Source organism: Microcebus murinus, chromosome 10 (assembly GCF_040939455.1).
Source record: "Microcebus murinus isolate Inina chromosome 10, M.murinus_Inina_mat1.0, whole genome shotgun sequence".
Lineage (NCBI taxonomy): Eukaryota > Metazoa > Chordata > Mammalia > Primates > Cheirogaleidae > Microcebus > Microcebus murinus.
Window position 1 is genome coordinate 100,376,789 of NC_134113.1, and position 16,318 is coordinate 100,393,106.

A 16,318-nucleotide genomic window follows, 5' to 3' on the forward strand; every position below is an offset into this window, starting at 1 on the left:
GTACCATCATTCACCTAAGAATTAGAAATAATACTTTATGACTTAATGACTTATAAAGTGATTTCATATCCCACTTAATGCTTGTGCCAAATATCCAAATTATTGGCAATGCTAGGAAGGAAATAATCTGTCTTTTGTATGGGTAACTTTACAAACCTAAGTGAACACAGCAGTGATAGGCCCCATACTCCTAGATCTTTGAATTAGAAAATACACCTCAATAACTGTAGAATGCATTGGGAACCATGGGTTCCTGAGGGACAGATTGTGTTTAAAGCACATTCCATGTCAGGTACAGTATGAAATATTTTCTGGCCACAGGCCTTGACTGTACATTTGAAACTAATAATGCTAGAGAGTCTATGGTGCAGAAGATGGCATTTTTATATTGTTTTATTTGGTGTTTTTGCAAAATAGACACCAACCTCATTGCTATGCTCTTTTTGTTATGAAGCAATTGCATGGTTGGTTAGATCAATGTATGATAATGAGTCAATGTTTGAAATGATGAGGCTTGTCTCTTGTATCTTTCACTACAAAATTCTAATTGGTAGTAAGTGGTTCAGAACACTCATATTTGAATTATTCTGTTTATGCAAGAAGTCATTTGTTAAATAAAGATGATGTTAGCAATTTTAAAATCAGTGGTTTAAGTCAGCTCTACTTTTTGATTTGTAGACCAAAAAGGTTTAGTTGCTTTGATTAAATATACTCAACATCTCTCCAATTTTATTATAAGTTAACTGCTAATGGAGGGAAAAACCCTACTATAATCCTGCAACGTTATTTAAGGAATAGTTTTTATAATTGTTTATCATTGAAAAGCATTAGACTACATAATTTGTAAACTATTACCTTTTAAGCATATATATAGCCTTTCAATTATCTAAGTATCTAAGAGCCTCTCTGTCCTACAGGCTGATGCTGTTGGTAATATTTTAGAGCACTGAATTGTGCAGTTACAAAAAATTAAATTTGAACTTGATTTATACTCAAATATAGCTCATTCAGAAAAATTGAAGGGATTTTCCTTTGTACATAAAAATGTATCATAAAATGGCCATCTACCAATTAGATAAGAAGCCAGAAGGTATATTCTTTTAAAAAGACTAAAGTTTATTTCATACCAAAAATGAAGTGAGTTTTTTTTTTCCATTTCAGTATAAAACCTGTTCTGAGCCAAAAAAGATAACCAGTTCATCTGCCATCTATGACAACCCCAATCTCATCAAACCAATTCCAGTGAAGCCCAGTGAAAACCAGCAGCAGCGCACACCTCAGCCCAGCCAGGTACAAAATCCGCTGCTTTTCATACTCAGTGTCTCTGTGAGGTTCCTAACAAGCTTTGACCCAGAGCGCAGTCACGAGAGGGTCTGGTGCTGCTGTAGAATGCTTTATGGCAAATCCAGGAAAAAGAGATTTCAAATTAGAGATTTTTTAATGATTAATAACTTACTTTTCTTAGAAAAGGGTTAAAATTTTTACTTTTAGCATTTACCACATTCTGTGCTACTCTTTTGTGGACTTGAACTCCTTAAAAGATAATGTATTTTTTAAAAAAGCAATAGGCCACTAATAACATTGTCAGAGGTGACAGGAACATTACCCATTGGTCCATATTCTTCTGGGGTAGGTGCTTCCCCAAGGCCACTGACAGAACAACCACCGAGGCAACAAAATTGAGTTCACCATTTCTGAGCGCCTCCTTAACACCAGGTGCATTGTGGGGTGCTGTGTCTACAGAATGGGGTACCTGTTCTCAGAGAGCTGAGAGTCTAAAGGAGTAGTATCAGATTCCTCTGTAGACCTGATGACTTCTTGCTGTATTTTCAATCTAAAATATAAACATTACAGCAGCTTTTATATCAGTATATATATTTTTCAGGGTAGTATAGCAATAACAAAAATTGCTAATCTGCAGGTCCCCATTGTTGATTGTAAACATAATGTGGCTGTGTCATTTTATCATGGTTATTTTTAATTAAAGAGGCTTTTTTAATAGAAGGAATTAGTTTAAATCAATTGTGAAAATGAACATGGAGTCAAAATACTAGCTAATGAAAGTCTTACACTGAATTTTTTTTAAAAAAGTCTTTTCTAATTTTTTTAGCTCTTTATTCATTGTTCACTTTCCATGGAAATTTTTTATTATATTCTAATAGAGAGACCAGAATATGTTGACTTTAGAATGAAGATTATGTTTTCTTAGTGCAACAGTGCAGAAAGCAACAGAAAGAGGTAGAGATCTTATGGAACAGGAAGGAAGTAGCTTTGTATCTGGCTGGGCCAAGGTAGACTCTCTGTATTTGATGATTTTTTAAATGCTACCAGTATATAGTTGATAGGATCAAATGAGATTAAATGACTTATGTTTCTTTCCAGCCCTAGGTTTCTATAATTCTGTGAAAAACTCCCAGGAGTCCTGAAATCCTCAAATTCCTGTGTATTCTTAGTATCTCCTTGTGGTCTGCAGGGTTAGACAGATCCCTGCTGAAGAGATTGGTTACCTTTTAGTGTGTATAATTTCATACCACAGTGGTCCCCAACTGTGAAAGTCCAGACCCCTCAAGGATCATATTTTATCAATCAACAGATACGAAAATACAACAACTATCTTGGGGATGGTGGGGGAGAATGCTATGAAAAATTTTGGAATTAAAAAGGAAGTCTCACATTTTTAAAGATTTTTAGAATTAACTTTTTAATCCTCTCTAATCCATCCTTTGTAAATAGACAAAAATCATTAATTAAGTAAGTTATGTTTCATAGCCCACCCATATAAAAAAAACTGCACGTGGACCCATTCTCAGATATTTTTATTTTTTCCAGGTCGTAGACCCTGAACCCCAACACTTATCCTTGACAGCTCTGTTTGGGAAACAGGGCAAAGCTGCATGTCAGGGAGCCATGGAGCCTCCACAGTCCTTCCACCAGCAGCAGCAGCAGCAGCAAGAGAAGTTTCCAGTCAGGCAAGGGGCTGTACGCTCCCTGTCCTATGAGGAACCCAGGAGATGCTCATCCCCCATTGAGAAGCAGCTCTGTCCGGCCATTCAGAAGCTCATGGTCAGGAGTGCAGACCTCCACCCCTTGTCAGAGCTGCCTGAAAACTGGCCCTGTGAAAATGGCAGTACCCATTCTTCGGGGGAAGTGTTTACTGGATGTGTCCAGCCAGGGTCCCCCCACAACACTGGGGTTTCTCATGGTGTGCAAAGCACTTCCAGAACTCAGAACCTGTTAGAGAAACTTCAGAGTGCCCCAGGGGCAGCAAGCTGCAGTAGAGCTCCCACTTCTGCCACCCCTGTGGCTTCAGGAAAGGGTCTGGCTCGGTCGCCACTGGTCTATTTCAGTGGCTCCCTTCCACCTCAGACACTAGGACATCAGGCTTATGGAAAGGTACAGTGCACACTCCCAAGACAAGCACTGCTCCTCTCTGGCAATCAGACTGACAGCTCTGGAGTGATCTCCCCTCAGGAGTTACTGAGGGGGCTTCAGCTTGTGCAGCAGGAGCAGCAGCTGCATGCGCCCAGCCGCCCATCCCTGGCGGCCAAGTTTCCTGTGGTTGCTCAGAGCTCTAGAACAGGGCGGCCCTTGGAATCCTGGATCAACAAGACATCCAGCACAGAAAAGCAGACTCCTCTTTTTCAGGTGAGTTTCTACTGGGGGTACGGAGTAGGGGAGAAAGGAAGTAAAGAAAGAAAAAGCATAACTATAATGCAGTGAAACTAGAATCCACTTCTGTGCTCCAGGGTCCAGGCATCACAGACATTGCTGTTGAGAGCAGGGCACCAAAGGCCACACTGTGCGTCTTGATTGCCTCGGCTTTCTGCCTGGAGAGAGAATCTTCATTTAGCTTAGCAGTCTGGGAACTCCCCCTGCCCCTTTAGAGGTAATGTATTTGTAGAGTTAAATCTTCATAATGTCTGAAGACCAGCACAGACATGGGAGAATACCCTAGCCTTTGACTATGGAAACTTGGTCTGCCTTGAAATCATTCTGGGATACCAAACATCTGACCTCTTGTTTTTTCAGCACACAGTAAATTGTTGTTTATTCATTTGTTTAGTAAATATTTTTGAGCATTTACTACATGTCAGTCATGACAGTACGTGTGGGTACATAATGATGAAGGAAAGAGCCTCCCTGCCTCTGGAGAGCCCACAATCGTGTAGGTTTTGGAACTAAACAAAAAACATATTAACTCCTTAAAGGTATAGCCTGTTTTTATTTCTCTATCATCAGTGTAGCTTAATGAAAATCAGAGAGAGATAAATATGCTACCCACCTCCGTGCACCCCCACAAACTGCCAGAGAGGGGAAAATATTATAATATTTAGAAATTTTCTCTCCTTTAGAGAAGATGGTTCTCTGTATCCATCAATAACTTGCAGCAGTGAGAAAAGCACAAGCTATTGATTGTCTGCCTGTGGGTAACATCTGGAGACTAGACTCTGAATTGTTTTCCCTTTGGGTTCATACAAATGGATTGCAAATGCATTGGGTTTAAAAATTGGAAAGTTTTCCCTACTTATCACATATATCATTGGCCTTTTGTTATGTAGCTTTTAATAGTTCCTTAAAAATCTTTCACTTTTTTGAAAACAGGGATCTTAAGCATGTCTTGTAAGCCTTTGTATATGTGAGACCCTTAGTCAAAATGTTATCATGTATTATTTATTAAAATCCCAAATCTGAGTTCCTGTCTATACAAACAATATTGGCAACTAACCCTCATCTTCACTTCAATGTAATATTGAGCCTCTTTTTAAAATTTCTGCTTTTTTTCTCTTTGCTGATTAGAATTCGATAATTAGGGTTAATAGTCTGACTTATTTCTGCAGGTATAGTTCTTTTTTCTTTTCAGTACTCACAAATGTCAAGAGCCAAGTAAGGAGAATGTGCATTTTGTCAGCCCACGCTGTGCTCTTAATGCTCTGGGGGCAGGAGTCTCAACACCCCTCCTCAAAATGTCAGGCAGGGACAAGTTAAAAGGAACAAACAACCCATTTTTCTGCTAGGCTGGTTTTTGCTCAAAAAGATGCTAAGGGAATGATTATAAAATTATAGCAACTTCTAGATGGCTGGACTTTTATCTCCCTTTCAGGAGTTCTTCTGGGATATTAGGAGAAAGAAAGAAATAGAAAACATTCTTTTTCTTACCTGAGCTAGAAACAAATGATAGCTGTAGGAGTCAGTAAGGTGGGGATCAGAATGTCACTTGTGTAACTGAAAAGGCTGTTAGAAAACTCGGTTTGGGTCTGTAGCAGGTGAGCAAGGCAGACTTGCCCGACAGGCAGTCCCGGCAGCGCCGAGCAGCAGCCAGTGCCAAGGCCGCCAGCGCGGCAAGGACGAGCTAGCAGACCCCATCAGAAAAGGGCTCAGGGCCGGACTCCCAAGGCACTCTCCCTCCCAGTGAGAGTGAGGGGTGGTGACAGGACGGGAAGGGCATGCCCTCAGCGAGCAAAGGCAGCAGCTCCATGGCTGTTAGACCTTTAGGCCAGGGGGTGGACAGCTAGGCCTGCAGAAAAGGCCAGCCATCCCTAGTACATGCTGCTAAATAATGATGATAGGCCTGAGAAATAAAATATTACTCAGGAGGCCAAGTTTTTTATGCAGTGGGAGCAATGGCCACCACAGCAGACTATCAGAGCTGCCTGGTAATGACGAAGGGAAAATACTTGGAGAATTAAGCAGCAATCAGTGATCTTTAAGTTCTTCCTCCCTAGCAGAGCTGTGGACAATTAAGATAGAAATTCCTCTGTGTCCACTGCTGGGAGGGGCTTCTGTGTCTCGCTGTCTGGCGCCAGCGAGCTGCCCCTTCATCCTGCCTTCTGTGTGTGTGTTGCTCTGAGCAGGTCAGCTCGCCTCAGCACGTCCCTGCGACACCAGCTCCTTCTCTGCTCATGACCCCCATGGTGTTCACACAGTCCTCCTCCGTGCCAGCCAAGGAAAGGGATGGCAGGCCCTTGCCTGCGGGGGGCCAAGAGCCACCTGTAGCCACCACCAGTCTCCTCCTGCCTGTGCAGAGCCCGGAGCCCTCTGCGGTCAGCAGCGGCCCACTCACCAAGCTCCAGCTCCAGGAAGCACTGCTGCACCTCGTTCAGGTGAGAGGGCACGTCGTCTCCCTTCCTCCCTTCCCAAGCCTGCTGACATGCTGGTTGTGGCTGTGAAATAAAGACTCAGCTGCTGCCTGTTTAGTACCCCCTAAGAATATGAGGGAGATGTGTAGCGGCTCACCTAAAGCCTGACGGCTCCTGTGCTCAGTTAGCAAGGTGGTATCGAGAACGCTGATTGCAGCTTTGGGTGTCCCAGCTCTTCAAGGATTTTGTAATTTGGAGGACTGACTAAAGCCTCCACCCTGTCACCTATCAGAAAAGAAGGAAGCACCCGCTGATGATTAAGCCACCACCGAGAGGACTCTGGGTGCTGCAGGGGCCCCGAACAGAGAACTTGCCAGTGGGCAGTAGAGGCCAGAGCAGGCACGGGCAACAGTGTCTGTTGAGTGAATGCCAGCAGATTGCGGAACAAGTAGGAAACAGGCACGGGAGCGAGTGTTGGCTGTGGCTGCCAAGGGCATATTTTAACAAAAACTTTTGAAACCTGCTCATTATTAGGACTCCCGGTAACGGGATTCCTTGTCAGCCCCTTGTCTCACCTGTCTATGAACTAATGAGACAACAATAGTGTGCTGGGTCCTGTTTTAAGTGCTGTATATATATATATATATATATATATATATATATATATATATATATATATATATATATCTCAATTCATTCGGTCCTTCTACACAGCCCTGTTATTTTTCCTTTTCTATGAGACAGGAAACCGAGGCTGAGCGTCCGGCCTGAGACCTCACACGGCCTGTAAATAAGCACAGTTTTGCGTGCACTTTACTCTTCCTGTGCCCTAGACGCCACCCTCCTGGTGCGCTGCTAGGAGTCACCCAGCAGCCTGTTTTTAGTCTTCGCCTGTTGTTAAAGCACAATCTCTCGCACAGGAACTGTGTGGCTACTTTGCAGGGAAAACAGACAGCGTCACTCTCCTCATTGCCTGAGAGTAAGGCTTGCTCTGTGTGTGGGTGCCAAGAGGCAGTGAAGGGGAATGTGAAATGTGGGTGAATTACTGACTTTACAGAATTTGAGTGGGAGGGAGAAGTATCTACAATTAAAAATCAAGAAAACCAGGCTGGGCTTGGTGACTCATGGTGGTATTCCTAGCACTCTGGGAGGCTGAGGCAGGAGGATTGCTTGAGCTCAGGAGTTTGAGGCTGCAGTGATGACACCACTGCACTCTAGCCTGGGTGACAGAGTGAGAGACTCTGTCTCCAAAAAGAGAAAACCACTGATTAGACCATGATTCCCTCTCACCCCTCAGCCTGGCAAAAGAGCCCAGAGACTACCAGCCTAACTCTTGTCCACTTGCCAAGGCCAGAAATTTTCCATAACCCACAGGGAGGATTATACTGGCTTTTATGAGATACCCATGAAGCCTATTGTGAGTGAAACCATAGTTAATGCCAAAAACAAAAGTAGACACATTGTGGGCAATGTGGAGGGCCTGTGAGAATCACAGCAATCTCTCAAGCAAACTGAGAGTACTGGCCTGGATCCTGTCCTCCCAGTGCGCCCATCAACTAGAGACCTTTGTCTTTCACGCGGCAGACCCAGGCCTTTCTCAAGTAAACCTTGTTCCGTGCTGCTGCGTGGCAGGGCTGCCCATCCGTCTGCATGTAATGAGCACTTGCTGCTTCACACACTGACCATCGAACACCAGCAGCTCCGTCGGGCCTTGCCTCCAGCCCCACTTACCATTCACACGTGCACTTAGAAGCTGCCAGCTGGTAGGTCAAACAGTAGAGATGAGCATCATAGTATCCAAATGCCAGTTCAGCTCCAAGACAGAGGAGACTTGTGTTTCTACCAACCAAATTACATTTCTTTGGGTCTTTTGATTTTGTTTTCCAGAACGATGACAACTTCTTAAATATAATCTATGAAGCCTATCTCTTCAGCATGACACAAGCAGCCATGAAAAAGACTATGTAAAAGCAAATCCTTTTACAACTGATTTTCAAGGTCCTTCTAGAATGCCAGCACAAGGTTCTTTCATTGTCAACTGCTGTTACCCTAAATGTTTCCGCCTTTTTAAAAAAGCATATGCAATATGAAGTAAAATGTTTCAGACTTTTTTTGTATAGTCAAGTGTTTTTTTGTTTGTTTTTGTTTTGTTTTTTTAATCACATCCTTCAGTACACCTGGTACTAAGAATTGAATGGGTAGGAATGTCCTTTGCTCAGGTCACACAAGCTTAATTTATTTTTTTATTACACATATGGGACCATTTTTAGGAGAATCAGCCCCTCTGTAGGAAGGGGTGTTCTTGGAGCTTAGTTTATGTATTTATTAACAGCTTTGGTTGGTCTGTGAACAGAGCGTGTAATCTCCCTGTTGCAGAACTCTGTGTGCGCTGTGTGTGTGCCCACCACCAGGTGGCAGTGTCATCCCACGAATTAACTACAAAGATGTTAATGAGCCTTTGGATGTGATGATAGCGTTTTGCCAAAGTAAACCTTTCATTTGTAAAAATCCAGTTGGCATGTTTTGCCCAGTCCTTTGAAAGGAAATTATTTCTAAAGGTATTTATAGCCAGTTTCTAGAGAATGGTTGTTCTAGGAATCCACAAATGGCCCAGATTTCCAGCAACACTTCACCTGTCCCAGATCATGGTATTTCTTTTAGACCCAAGTGCCTGCCTGTGCTTCCAAATGAACATTAGATCTTTTTCAGTAGAACATGCTGGGGGGAGTCACAGAAGATTGTAAAGACTTTTCTTGGCCTATAGGAATGGTTAGTGGGTGTTCAGGGGCATAATGACAAGGATTCTTCAAGCTATGTAGCAGATTGATTTTTATGTGCACAGAGATGAGGAGCTTAATCTTGGAAGGAGTCAGGAGAGCCCTTGCCAAGCTGTTATGGCCCAAAGGAGTTATGTATGGAATTAGTCCCTGCTGAGTCTTAGTAATAAATAAACTTTGCATTTCTGTAGCCCTTTTTATTCTTGGATCATAAAAAGATCTTTAGATAACTGCACAGTAGACAGGTTTTATTCTCATTTTATACTTCATAAAATGAAGATTTGAAGAAAATAGGTTTCCTTACAGTTTCTGATATCTAGACTTGGACTTTAAGCTTTAGACTACTTGGCTCAGCACCACCATTAGGCGGGTTTATTGGAGAACACCTGCCTCACTCTCCTGCTGCCCTGCAGGAGGCCGCTTGCTCCTCTAAGAAAAGGTGGGCGGAAAAGGATTTAGCTTTTCCTGCCCCTTGTCATGTGCTAGACTTTAACTGAGGAGTTTGCTGTTTTCCTCTGACATTTAGCAAGGGACGAGTTCTTTTGTTTCTTTGGTGTCTCCTACAACATCTAGCCCAGTGATAAACCCATGTGAAGTTCTCACAAAATACTTGAAATTAATAACTGCATATGTATGTAATATCTCAATGTTCTTATAAGGAGAATGGAGTGAGAAGAGAGACACACATGAATCTATTATCTCAAAATCAGTAACAGTGCTTGCTTCAGCAACGCGTGTACCAAAAGTGGAGCAAAATCAATGATATACTTGACTGCTGGCCAGCTTTTTAAAAATCTCTTTAGTCTTAATTATATGTTTAGAGTTACTTCTCTAGCTAGGGAGAAATGAATTCCATTTTTAGTGTTTCTAACATATTTGCAGTAGTGAATGGCTAATTTCATGAAATATTTCTTCTTTTACTTCAGAGTTGAGTAAATAAAACGAAAATGTCACTGCGGCACCTAACACTGAAAGGCGCCGAGTGCTGGTGTGACAGGATGCCCGCCGTGGCCATGCCCACCCTGCAGGTTCAGCCAGGCCTTTTTAGGTCAGCACCACAGTGATCTGTTTTGAAAAATAATAAATTCTCCATCCTTTACTGGAATAAATGACTTTAAAAGTGACAGGCCCAATTCATTTAGACCAAAAACTATGTCACTCTTTTAAAGGGCAGTGTGATGGAGTGTTTATTTCCTCTGTACAGCAAAGGAGATGAGAGCCTCTTTGTACAAAGGGCTTTCTCTAGAGAGTCCAAGAAATAGATCAAAAGGGTTATCTAAGGCACTCATAGATTTCATAAATAAATTAACTTTTCTTCTTCCCACTCTCATCCCAAATTCTAAGACCATCACAAATGGTACTCCTAAGGTGTCACCAGCTCCCAGGCAGCAGTTTTAACCTAATTGAATTTCGGGTGGAATTTTGAGATATTTGTTCATAGAGGCAGCATTATCCAATGCAGTGGGTTCCAACCTTGTAGAAGTTACAGAGGTCAGAGCTGTCTGAGATAGATGACAGAGCACATAGACTTTGACTCAGACAGACCTGCCTTCAATTCCTGGACAAATGAATCTCTCTGAGATGCTGTTTTCTCATTTATAAAACAAAAGACCCTCACAGGGTCCTTATGAGCAGCAGTCCCCAACCTTTTGGGCACCAGAGACTGGTTTCATGGAAGACAATTTTCCACAGACCGGGGTAGGAGTTGGGGTGTCGTGGGGGGTGGTGTGGACCTCAGTGGGGATGGACGGGCCTGTTTCCTAACAGGCCATGGATGGCCCCAGGGGGCTGGGGACTACAACTTACGAAGATGAAATAGGACCAACATACGTCAAATGGCTCCTCCATGCCACACGCCCAGGACTCAGCTGTCCAGAGAGGCCTACAGCTGCCTCATGCACGAGTGCTTAGTCTGATGTTGGCACTTAGGTGTCTGTGCTCCTTCTCCACAACCTCTTCCCCTTCACCTCTTTGTCGATGGAATGAAAACAGTAACACCACTTCCTTGCAGAGGAAGTGCCACAAGCGCTTTAAGACAGATGTCAGTACAACCCAACAGTACTGTCATGCACTGACAGTGTTATGTCAGTATTGGTATAGCCCCTGCATTTATGAGTAAAGTGCCATTTTAATTACCAAGCCAGAGAAGGATGGTGCAAAAGTAATTGTGGTTTTAGCATTGTTGAAATTTGCCATTTGATGTTGGAATACATTCTTAAATAGGTGTTGTTATATTACACATTATTTTAAAATACATTTATTTATTGTTTTGCTAATAACTTATTGCTGTTTATTTTATATTTATTTTAGATTATGGAAATGATGTTAGACAAAAAACAAATTCAAGTGATTTTCTTATTGGAGTTCAGGTTGTAAAGCAGCAGAGACAACTCGCAACATCACACTGCATTTGGCCCAGGAACTGCTGAGGAACATGCAGTGCAGTGGGGTTCAAGAAGTTTTGCAGAGGAGACGAGAGCCTTGAAGACGAGGAGCGCGGTGGCCAGCCTTCAGAAGTTGACGACAACCAACTGAAAGCAATCCTCGAAGCTGACCCTCTTACAACTACATCAGAAGTTGCCAAAGAACTCAATGTCGACCGTTCTGCAGTCACGGGGTGTTTGAAGCAAATTGGAAAGGTGAAAAAGCTGGATATTGTGGGTGCCTCATGAGCTGATCGAAAATCAAAAAAACCATTGTCTTCTCTTTGTTGTACACAACAATGAACCATTTCTCAATTGGATTGTGATGTGAGTGAAAAGTGGAGTTTATACAATAACCGGTGGGGCCCAGCTCAGTGGTTGGAGAAGAAGCTCCACCGCACTTCCCAAAGCCAAACTTGCACCACAAAAGGTCATAGTCCCTGTTTGGTGGTCTGCTGCTGGTCAGATCCACTACAGCTTTCTGAATTCTGGTGAAACCGTTACATCTGAGAAGTGTGCTCAGCAAATCCATAAGATGCACAAGAAAACCGCAACGCCCGCAGCCGGCAGTGATTAACAGAAAGGGCTCAATTCTTCTCCATGACAACGCCTGGCCACTCGTCACACAGCCAGCGCTTCAAAGTTGAATGAATTGGGCTGCGAAGCTTTGCCTCATCCACCACATTCACCTGCCCTCTCGCCATCCCACCACTGCTTCTCCAAGCATCTCAACTTCTCACAGGGAAAACGCTTCCACAACCAGCAGGATGCAGAAAATGCTTTCCAAGAGTCCTCGAATCCCAAAGCATGGATTTTTACACTACAGGGATAAACAAACCTATTTCTTGTTGGCAAAAATGTGTTGATTGTAATGGTTCCTAGTTTGATTAATAAAGATGTGTTTGACCCTACTCATAATGATTTAAAATTCACAGTCCAAAACCGCAATTACTTTTGCACCAACCTAATATTTGATAGGATTCATGTTCTCTGGACCTTCTTCTAAAAAGAAACACACTGTTCAATCTCCCTTTTCAGAAGGCCAGGCACGGTGATAATTGCAGAGTAAGAGCAGCTTTTGTTAGCATCTTCAGGAACTGCCCAGTACGGTGCGCAGCCTTCCTGACATGAGGCCACCTATAGCTGGCTGCTTCCAACCCTTTCAAAAGGTAGGTAAAAAATTCTCAGGCCGAAGGACCTCCCATGCAGGCATAAATCGTTTGCATCTGGTCAGGTCATTCTTCCTGCAAACACTGTTGGCTGCCTGCTCTTTTCATATCCCGTGCTGGATAGGACTCTGCTTTCTTCCTCTTGAGTGAGAAGGGCCTTTCCTCCTAAAGAACCCCAATTACTGAGCAACATGAGTCCTCTTTGGCTCTCTTGGGTATAAGAGAAAACCAACAGTTCACACGTTAAGGCCTGTTTCCCTGGAGTGTGCACTACTGAGAATGGGATGTGTCCCATCAAAACATGCACCCTGGCACCAGGCTTTGCTTGTGTTCAGCTGTATGTCAGCACAGACACAAGGAGGCAAGTAGCTCAGAACTGAGCGGGAATGACAGTGCTTTGTAGAGGTGGGTTGGGGACAGCAAGGATGTTGAGTGCAGTTTTAGGAGTGACGTCTCCAGGCCATGCAGACAGACGACTGCTGTTTTCTAACTGCTCTCTGCAGACACGGGCCTCCTCTCTTTTCAAAGAAGTCAGCTTGCCTCCCAGCCTTTGGAACTGGAGTCGTCTTTAAGGTTACATTTACCACGTGCAGCAGCAGGTTGTGGCAACACTTTGCCACGTAAAGTCGCCTGGTGGCACATGTTGGTGGGCCCCCCTGACGTTTTGCTGAGTACTTGATTGTCAGATTTCAGATCTCTGCCACCCTGCTCCCCTATAATGACGGCGTGAAAGAGGTGGTCACAAACACTTGGTACATTTAACTCAGCCTTGGGTATCTAGATAGATTTCCACCAAATTGAGTCATGAGTAATGCCTCCCAACAGCCTTGGAGCCCTGAGAAAAGTACACAGATACAAACTGCATGTGTAGACTGTGGTCTTACAATGGAGGAGGAGGAGGAGGAGGAGGAAGGAAGGCAGAGCGCTGTTGGTGACTGACACCCGGGCTGGGCTGCGCAGACAGGCACCATGGCCCCAGTGCCGTGGCCCCTAGTGGCGCCAGCTGTGCAGCTGTGCTCCGCTGGAGAGAGGGGCAGGAGACCTGAGCCCGGGACAGGGGGACCAAGGGCACAGCATGAAGGAGTGACAAGTGTTCCACGCAGGCAAGAGAAAGGGTAGCGGACGCACAGTGGGGAGTCGGAGTCTAAGAATTTCCCTAAAGAGCTGAGGATCCATTCAAAGGCACTAACTACCGAGGGAGAAGCCACACATGACCCCCGCAGTAGCTGGCAGATGTGGAGACGGACACCACGAGAGTGGGTGGGAGCTCCCAGCTTTGAGGTGCCGAGCAACAAGCTGGGCGGCTGTTGGGAAGCGTGGATGTCCCGCACCCACGAGGGAGGCCGCACGGCCGCCCAGCTGCACACAGAGCTCTGTGTGAGCTCCAGCGCCTGCCTGCCACCTGCCCACCCGGCCACACCAGGCGAGGCTTCTCCCAGCACGGCCAGGACCTGCACGGTTTGAGGCGGCAAAGACCAAGCTGGAAGAGCCAAGACGAAAGGCTGCCAGGAGCCCCTTCCATGCAACACTGCGCGGGACTCCGATCCCCACCGCCTGTCTCCGCCCTGAGGACGGGACATTTCTGTGGCTCTTGTCGCTAGACTGTCCCAACTCCAAGCGGCACTGCCTGTGGGTCGCCAGTCCTGCGGGGCGTGCCGCGGAAAAGCTGGCTCCTGGCCCTCCAGCCTCAAAGGTCCGTGGCTGCGGCTTCTCTTTATCGCCTTTGTGGCTCGGGCACGAGTCTGTGCAGAATTATTCTGATGTTTCTGTGTTTTCTGCTCATAGCACTTCTCCAGGGTCATGAGTCCTGTAGGTTTCATTCCCTGCCGTGTGAACAGCGGCTCCCACATGTCCTGAGTCTGAGGTGGACAGAAAGTCCAATAGCGGGCCCTGGAAGGACGAGGAGCTCTGTCCTGCGGGCACGCCTGCCCAGCGTGCCAGGCCCGCGACCCGCCATCGGCTGCCGTCTCACCCAGGGAAGGTAAGTAAGAGGCAGCTGTGCCCAGCTTTGGGTTTCTGGAAATGTCTCCTCCTCCTTGTCGCTTGTTTAACCCCCTTAGTGTTCTTTCACTAAGATGTCAGGATCATGCCTTGGTCTGTTTCACGTACCCAGAAAGCACATCTGTCTTTCCCATACATTGGAAAAGAGCCGCCTCTCCCCAAACTCCTCACCACATGCCGCGTCTGGGCCACCTTGTTCACTCACTGAGTAAGCCACAGTGAGCCCAGGCGTGGGCTGGGGGTGGCACTGCAGACGCAGAGACGAGCAGGATCTGGTGGCTGCCCTGAGTATGTCACTGTCCAGGTTGGAGGGAGACTAATTAATTATAAGACAACATTATAAAGGCTGGGCACAGTGGCACATGCCTATAATGCTAGTGCTCTTTGAGGCTGAGGCAGGAGGATCACTGGAGGTTGGGAGTTTGAGGCTGCAGTGAGCTATGATGATGCCACTGCACTGTAGCCAGGGCAACAGAGCGAGACCTTGTCTCAAACAAACAAACAAAACCATTGCAGGGATGACCACTGGTATGCACAGGCTACTGTGAAGCACCTACAGCAATGAGGAGGCTGGAGAGGGCTTGTGGGAAGGGGTGCCCCTAAGCTGTTCTCAAAGGGTGGGGGAGAGCAGGAAGGTGGGGGGAAGCAGGCGTTTAAGGCAGGAAGTATGGCATGAGCAAAGATAGGAAAGCAAGCAGGAGCAGTGGGGTGTGTGTGTGTTTGTACCCGTGTGCATGTGTTTGTACACATGTGCACGTGTGTGATTCAGTGGGAAGAAGGCAGAATACAAGCCATTCAGTGGCTGCAGTGCAAATTGAAAGGCAGAGACTGGTGGGAGATGTGGCTGGAAAAGCCCAGGCTGGGGCAGCGGGGTGTCGCTGGGGCAGGAGGGCTGGGTCAGCTCTGCGTCTCGCGCTCGGTGGCGGGCGAGCGGCAGGGTTGCGGAGTGGCGGGGTGCAGGTGGGCCGCTGCAGCAGCCTGGCAGGACAGGGCGGTGGCCTGACCCAAGGTGATGGTCGTTAAGATTTTAAAAAGACAAAAAAGAAAGGATGGATTTAAGAAATATTTAGGAGGTAAAACTGGCAAGTTTAGTTATTGGTCATCTGTGGATGGTAAAGGAAAAGCCAAGATGACCCCCAGGTTCCTTGCTCAGTTTTCAGGCCGGTGATAATGAGATTAAATGAAGCACTGGCTAGAGTTAATAACAACAGATACCACCGGGTCAGCTCCTCATACACACCGGTGTGTTGTTGGCCCTTAATACTTGCCCTGAATACATTTGTCCCTCCCTGAACCCCTGCATGGGGCACTGTTCCCTGCATTTCCTACTAAGGAACCAGAAACTCAAAGAAGTTAATTTCTTCTTAAAGTTAACCGTTTCGCCCTGTCCACCCCGAGGCAGAGCTGCTCCTCCCATTGGCCGAGTGGAGCGCAGGAGCAGGGCAGCAGCACGGCCCAGCGTGCGGGCACCCAGCCTCGGAGGAAGGGGAGCCCCAGCAAGTACCCCCAAACCAGATGCCCCGGAGCCAGTGCCAGCAGAACAGTCCAGCCACAGAGGGGAGGGTGTCTGGGTCCCACGGGCCCAGATAGGCAGCCTCCCAGGGCCCGCCCCCAGTGTCCACGAGCACGTGGCCCTGCTGTGTCCTGGGCGCCGGCAAAGGGCCCCACAGCCATGTGACAGTCTGTGGCTCTCAACAAAGCCTCTCCTGGAAGCTTCCCGCCTCCCCTGGTGGACGGTGCGGCGTCTGATAGAGCTTCCCAGGCGGGCCGCCCAGGGAGCCCTGGAAGCCCCTTGACCCCTCCAGCTGTGGCCCCATAGCAGCAGCAGCAGGACCTTGCATGGGGACCTGCAGGCCCTCACCTGGCCGTAT

At 46.1% G+C, this 16,318-nt stretch overlaps 1 protein-coding gene across 3 annotated transcripts in view; it reads left to right on the top strand.

Annotated features, from left to right (window-relative positions):
* DCP1B (decapping mRNA 1B) overlaps positions 1–9,044 on the top strand; it is a 59,673-nt gene extending 50,629 nt beyond the window's left edge. For 2 of the 3 annotated variants that reach the window (XM_012747233.3, XM_076007803.1), the window contains 4 exons: positions 1,162–1,290; positions 2,830–3,645; positions 5,853–6,101; positions 7,965–9,044. In XM_012747233.3, the coding sequence (XP_012602687.2) occupies positions 1,162–1,290; positions 2,830–3,645; positions 5,853–6,101; positions 7,965–8,045 (1,275 nt within the window). In that variant the 3' untranslated portion in view covers positions 8,046–9,044. The remainder of the gene's footprint in view (positions 1–1,161; positions 1,291–2,829; positions 3,646–5,852; positions 6,102–7,964) is intronic. The other variant, XM_076007802.1, reaches the window with a different exon arrangement.
* The last annotated feature ends 7,274 nt before the right edge of the window (positions 9,045–16,318 follow it).